Genomic DNA, 7,220 nt, shown 5'->3' with positions numbered 1-7,220 from the left:
TAAACCTAAGCCTTTGAGTGGGCATTTTGTGTATGAAACTTACCCATCTGTTTAGGATAAATTTCGCCCCGAGCAGGAATCAAACCCGTTTTACAAAGACTGCAAATGTGGATCTCAAGTTCTTACTGTGCTCTCACAGGTTGCTATATCAGTTATGTGGTGCTAACGGGGTTTTGGTTACCGTAGTTTAAAGCTCGTAAATTAGGAAGTTTTTGACCGGCACTCTTTTGTTTACTTTTGAAATTTGAATTTTGTTTATCGTTACTATCGTTAGAACTTGAGGTGAATGGTGAATGAGGTGTTTTATAATTTTTTGGTGCAATAAAATCAATAAATTTAATTTTAATAATTAGGTAAATGACCAAATCATTAACTTGAAATTCTATTTTAAAGTACCTAATTAAAATTCACCATTGTGATATTTTAGATAGTAACGTAAAATCACTTTGAAAAAGAACACAGTAAACAGGACCCCCTATCAGTATCAGTTTACAAATACCTACCTACTTATCTCCTTATAGAATAATTTCCAGATCCTGCTTTGATTTGTGAAAACTCCAGTGACCTACTTACCTAACTTTCAATAAGGAATAACAGTAATTTCCTCATTCTATCTGGAACCATGTTCATAAAACCTAGCAACATCTGATAACAAGGTAAGCCTATCTTTGCTTTTTAACACCTACCTACCCACCCATCCACTTTAAGTAATGTGTTTTGGTTTTCATTACACCAAATTATTGATAAGCTGACAAGTAAGTAAGTACCTACCTATTTTATGTTTTCCTCTGTGTAGGTAGTAGGTACTTATGCACACAAAGCTTTTTTTTTCCATGAAAGTAAGAAACACTGGAAACAAGTTGTATGTTTATATTGTTTACTAGCTGAATTCCGTCGCTTCGCTCCGGAATCCCGCTAGTTCATCCCGAGGCATGGCCAAACTTGTGGAAAAGGCATGGCCGAACTTGTAGTTATCAAACTAAAAACATAAACGAAACTCAAATATTAGGCGAGCGAGGAAAAGTTTTCTATCCCGCAGTCTCTGCACTCTGTGTATTTCTTATGGAGATTTCAGCGATCAAAAATTGATCATATCTCAGGATCGGTGTAGATTTTCGCAAAATCCTTTCTTATTGCACACCTAGACCATAAAAAGAATATTCCTACCAAATTTCAGCTTTCTAGGTGGTGTGGTTCTCGAGATAGAGCGATCAGTGTGTGAAATGTGAAATGTGAACTGTGAATGAGTGAATGGATCTTGTTCTTATAATATAAGACTAGCTGAATTCCGTCGCTTCGCTCCGGAAGCCCGCTAGTTCATCCCGAGGCATGGCCAAACTTCTGGAAAAGGCATGGCCGAACTTGTATTTATCAAACTAAAAACATAAACGAAACTCAAAAAGTTGGTCGAGAGCGGAACATTTCTCTCCCGCAGTCTCTGCACTCTGTGTATTTCTTATGGAGATTTCAGCGATCAAAAATTGATCATATCTCAGGATCGGTTTAGATTTTGGCAAAATCCTTTCTTATTGCACACCTGGACCATAAAAGGAATATTCCTACCAAATTTCAACTTTCTAGGTGTTGTGGTTCTAGAGATAGAGCGATCAGTGTGTGAAATGTGAAATGTGAATGAGTGAATGGATCTCGTTCTTATAATATAAGATATCTTATATTATAAGAACGAGATCCATTCACAGTTCACAGTTCACATTTCACATTTCATAGTTCACACACTGATCGCTCTATCTCAAGAACCACAACACCTAGAAAATGCTATGAATTTTAATTAACTTCAAAACAATAGCCACTCTTTTTCATTAATTTAGCTTGCTTAACTTATTTTACCAAACTCTAAATGAAATAAAAATAGAATGCAATAGAATATGAAGAGCGAAGACACAATGCAGAGAGAAAACATCATTAACAATGGTTGAAAATTTAAATAATTTTACATCCAGACTTTTTGTTTTTCCCTCTACTCATTTTCTTCTTTTCATGATGTTTTGCTGGGTTTTTTAGTTTATCAACAGTTCTCATAAATTCACCATGATTTGGCGTCCCGTATTTAACTAGTTTAGGATTTAGCATGTTCAGTTTAGTTCATGGGTAAGATTTGTACATTTTCTCAAGCACTAGAGACTCTTCACTGTTTAAGAAGCACACGTCCATCTCTTCATCCTCCTGACAATATTCTTCTCTTATTAACTCTGCTTTGTTCTCCTGATGAATCATTTTATTTTCAGACTGGTCCACTTTATGCACATTTCCTATCTCCTTAGTGAGCTTACCAGGTTCATAAGGTCGACTTTCGTCTTCTAAATGTTTCTTGTACGCTTCCTTGTAGTAACTGTTGGTACTTTTCAGTATGATGAGAGAGTACCACACCACTACTACTAGAACAATGAGGCCTTGAATGCTGAACATCTGGAAAATGAAGAAGAATTTGTCAACATACCTACTTACTTAAATACAGGAGTCGCTAGTCGGTTTGATTTGTTTCTTCCAAATGGAAAACTAGCATATCTCAAGCATTCAAAGTTGACAGAGAAAATTGAAATCCCTATATCGGATATGTAAGTAGCTCTCTTAATACAGTACGTCATATCTTTGCTTACAAATCAAGTCATCATATAATAGAAAGTCATTGTTCATAGCTGGAAGCTCAATACTGAGGTAAACTTGCTTTATTGGTGAAACTTCATACAATGTCAAAATGAAATGCTTCTCACATGAAAGCTGTCTTTGTGCTGGTATGTTCTAAGTATAGAAGTTATCACAGCTGTATAAGAGCTCCCTAGCCAAAGGGTTTATACCTATTTTGTATGTAATATGTACTTACTTACTAGCTTTCCTACCTGTAGTAGGTAGCAAGTTATTGTGATTGTTTGATTAGCAGTTAGAGAGAAGCGAGTTTGATATTTTCTTTGTCAATAATAGAGATTTAAGTTCAATATCGTATGAAATATGTAATAAACTGAGTACTTACATACCTACCTACTGGGTCTCTTTGGTCGGTCAATCAGCTACCTACCTTTTTGTACATACCTAGCTAATTGGTAGGTACTAGCTACTCAAGTTGTAACGTAAGTAAGTAGGTAATAGGTTTATACCTAACTAGTTTATAGAATTGGGATTTAAAAACCAATAGATGCCTACCTCGTTAGTGCCTGATAGTGACTCTCGCGAAATCTGCTCAAAGACCTTTGACGACCTTATCTCTCATAAAATGTGTAATATGGTTGAAGTTTCTAGGGTTGTTGACTTTATTCAATAAAGCTGGACAGGTGATTTCCCATTGGAATCATGGATATAATTGAGCAGCTGATACAAATAGGGCCAACCCATCGTAAGGAGCATGACAATAGAGTTGGCCATAACAAACATTTTCATCGTCCCGATTCCATCATCTGAAGACAGCCATCCGGCAAAACCTTCGTTTTCGTTGATGTGATCGGTTATGATCGGTTTCTTTTTCTCTTCAGGACCCGGGTTCGATTCTTTCTTCGGCTCAGAAGTGAGTTTCTTGTATGCGGTACCTGCTCTGTATGTTGTTGTTCCTCTGTTACCCTTGTTTTTCATACTCCTGCGAACTGGAAATGAATTTTAGTTAGGGATCTATGATGGTACAAAGTCATCATTCATGAGAAAAAACAAATCATGAGCTGGTATTTTTAATCATGGTGTCTCTGTGATAGCTTTTTTTTTCTCCTCCTCTCAGCTTGTGTTAAAATGGCTGACAGTTGTTTTAAATTAAAATGAAAATTTCGCATGAGTTCAATATGTGAAAATGTAAATATATGTGCACACTCAGTGTGTACTCTGCACTAACAAAACGACTACTATTATTTTAATATGCTATGTGTTCAGGATTTTGATCTCTGTATTGTTCGTGTGTTTAAATTTCACATTGAACGTCAGAAACAGAATAGCAACATCGCATTGAAATTAATCAATTTCTTATTTTGTTTATCTAGGAAACAGTACGTGGAATGAGAGACAGTGCTCCTCTGAGTTTTTCATTTGACTCATACGAGTATAGAAATGAAATTTTGTGTTTGGAAAACATTCTAAGTCGTGTTGTTCCTATGTGAGCACTTGGTATTATAATCGCGTGTGTTTAAATAGATTCAATTTCAATCTATGTAGGTACATACCTACTTCCTAGAATCCTAGATAATGAGGAATTTCTTCAGCGAAAATAATTAAAGGAAAAGAGAGTAAGCATTTAGTTTTAATTGATATCATAATTATTACAATTAATTTTAATTAATTGAGTATCCAACAAGTTTTACTTCTCGCTACTCTCCTCTTCTTTTGAATATGTATAAAAAAGCTGCTAAAAGGAATTATAAAGAAAAAAGGGGAAGAGAAGAGCTGAGAGGATCGTCGTGTAGACCGCGAAGATTCCGGGAATCCGCGCCCAAGCAGAGGCAGAACGGACCACGCCCCCTGGCAGAGATTAACCTGACCGAAAAGCGATAGACAGGATAATGAGAAGCTAAATAAAAAAGTTTAGGGAGAATTAGGTAATAAATAGGAGTCCCGGACAAGAGAAAGAGCTGAGTAAGGGGGAGAAGGATAGAGAGAATTTAATCATAACAATATCCATACACGTACCATGATACATTGGATGGAATTAAAAGCTTTTCCTTTAACTTTTTCACGTCCAGCCGCAGCGCGCCCAACTTCTTTTTCATTTCTCTTTCGTCTTCCTTTAAATTAGACCACTTTGAACTTTTTTTATTTAATGCGGCCCTTTTTGACCCGTCAGACATTACCTTAGTACGATGAACACGTTTGCGTCCAAGTTTGTGTTCTCCAAAGGGGTGGGGGCTTTTTCCCCTTAATCGACTCTTTCCGTTTCCCTTAAACTCGATCTTTCGTTTCTCCCCTTTCTTTCTCTTATAAAGTCACTGCGTTTTGCCCCTTTAACTTTCATGCAGTTGGAACAACACATTACCCCTCCTTTCATCCTTTGGGCAGGCCCTTACATCACTCATGTTCTTTGGAGTCCCCCGATGAAGGTATCTGGGGTATTTTGACTATATCGTCTGGACATCTCGGTGTCATACTTGAACTCTAGGTGTAAAACGTCAGAAACATTTTTTGCCCAAACTAAAGGACGAGCCCCGCCTTTAATAGGATTTGTCCTATCCCCCCCGCCAGGGACCCTACAACATTTCCCGGTGTGGTAAAAATAACAACAAAGCCCCATATAAAAATAAGGTATTAGGAGGGAAACCACAAGAATAGTAATTCAAAAAAGGTTTTTTTAAAACAAATTGTCCGGTAAGAACAGAAAAGATCAAATGTTTAAGAGTGGCGATCATCGCTAACACAGCCAGAATCGCGCTTAAAGTTTAACCAAACATTAAAAAATAAATCAACAAGACTTCTACGCGGTATCATTACCAGCTCTCTTTATATAGCGTTGAGCAGCCAGGATAGTTCTATCCCTGTCAGGTATTAGGGTGAGGTCCAGTTCCACTTCTGGTCACAGAGCTTTCCACACCAATGATTCTTGTCTATCCATTCAAAGTATGTCGTTTTACGGGTGAGTTTCCGAATCAAAATCCACATTCCCGTTTGTCGGGACTTCCTACCCGCAATTCGAAGATGCGCTAGATTCCAAGCAGAGCCTGCCGCCGAAAGAGGTAGGAGGAAGCCTAAAGCCCGTACATTAGAGGCGCAACAATGTCCCTAGGAGCTAGGTTTGGAGAAACCTTCTTTGTTTTTTTTTACCAAACCATAGAACTTTAGAATTTGAGTCTCCATCTGCCTTTTCGGTGCGTTTATGCATTATAGGACTTGTTTCTGGTACAACAATGGAATGTCCCATCTATTGTAGTAAAGATAGTGTCCTTATGAATTTCCATCCCTTTTCCTCCTTCCCTCCCTCTCTCTTGAGTTCATGGATCAATTTATTAAAATTAATATTTGTTTTAACTTATTGTGGTCGTCGAGAAGTTAAGAGGTAGATGAATGTCCCTTGTACCATAAGTTCCGATTTATTAAACTCTTTTAGTGTAACTAACTAAATATCCTAACAAAAACGTTTTAGGTTCTTCATTTCCTGCTTTTACCTAATCGCAAGCAGGCCACCACACTTTTTATTATTATTATTTTATTTTATAACTTCACACCTACCTGAGCACTCTCTTATCCAAGGATGACAATGAATTGTACTCTTAAATTTGGTTCTTTTTCAAAGTTATCCCCCAATGAACCGGCAATGACCATTGCTGTGCTTGTAGGCTTCTCCTCTTTCTTTCCTTATCCTGTCCTATAATCCTCTTTCGTCGGCAAGGCTGTTGCTTGTGATATGGTAGTCCTATTTTAGGCGGCGCCCGCCCCTTAGCTTGGGCCCGGATCGCTATTGTTCTGTCTGCGTGATGTTATTCGATTGATCCGCCCGAGAGTCGTGAAAATAACTTCCCAACAGTTCGAAAAACAGGGGTAAGTTCCTTATGACTTCTCCTGTTTTTATTCGGTCCGCGTGTTATGATTCCAAAGAAAAGTAAGCTGCAGTGTTAAGTGGGCTCGATTGTATGTTATCCTCTCTCAAATTTGTTAAGTCAACACTCGACCATGGTGGGTTCAATAACAGAAAACTCTATTTTGAGGGAGCGTGGGTCCTTCTCCCCCTCATTATTTCCACTCACCTACAAATGTAATCTCTTTAAAGTTAGACCAAAAGTATTAACTCACTCGCTTTAGTAAGGGAAATAAAACCACCTCTATCGACTCTTCTTCCTTCTCTCTCTCTCTCTTCTCTCTCTCTCTCCTCTCTCTCTTCTCTCTCTCTCTCTCTCTCTCTCTCTCTCCCTTTCTCTCTCCCTCTTTCTCTTTCTCCCTCTCTCTCTTTCCCCCTCTCTTTTTGTAACAAGAAGTAATAACGAAAGTATTCACACTTAAAAGATAGTCTCTCTCCTACCTTTCGTCCTCCTTTCCATTCTCACTCCCCCCCCCCCCCTCTATCTATATATGGATTTGACAGAACAGTATTTTATAATTTTAGAATATACTACATTTTTCATGGTGAAAAACTCAAGATTAGAGTTTCTTTCCATGAACAATGTGATGTTTTCTAGGTCCTCCATGTATTATTTCACAAAAGTAAGTAATTAGGGTAGGTATTATAAGACCATCGGCTTGCTCCAAGAAGTCCATTCAACTAAAAAGTGTAAAAGAAAAAGCTGAGTTATCTGAAAAAGGGA

At 37.7% G+C, this 7,220-nt stretch overlaps 1 protein-coding gene across 1 annotated transcript; it reads right to left on the bottom strand.

The window, feature by feature from the left end:
- Nucleotides 1-1,804: 1,804 nt before the first annotated feature.
- Nucleotides 1,805-3,590, bottom strand: LOC103520868. The gene is made up of 2 exons (XM_008485966.2): nt 3,160-3,590; nt 1,805-2,427 (listed from the first exon to the last, which is right to left on the bottom strand). Exon 2 carries the CDS (start codon nt 2,425-2,427, stop codon nt 2,104-2,106), a length of 324 nt encoding a protein of 107 aa, XP_008484188.1. The 5' UTR covers nt 3,160-3,590; the 3' UTR covers nt 1,805-2,103.
- Between the last annotated feature and the right edge of the window lie 3,630 nt (nt 3,591-7,220).

This window comes from Diaphorina citri, unplaced genomic scaffold, assembly GCF_000475195.1.
Source record: "Diaphorina citri unplaced genomic scaffold, Diaci psyllid genome assembly version 1.1 scaffold4208, whole genome shotgun sequence".
Taxonomy (NCBI): Eukaryota; Metazoa; Arthropoda; class Insecta; order Hemiptera; family Psyllidae; genus Diaphorina; species Diaphorina citri.
This window is presented reverse-complemented; position numbering and strand designations above follow the sequence as displayed.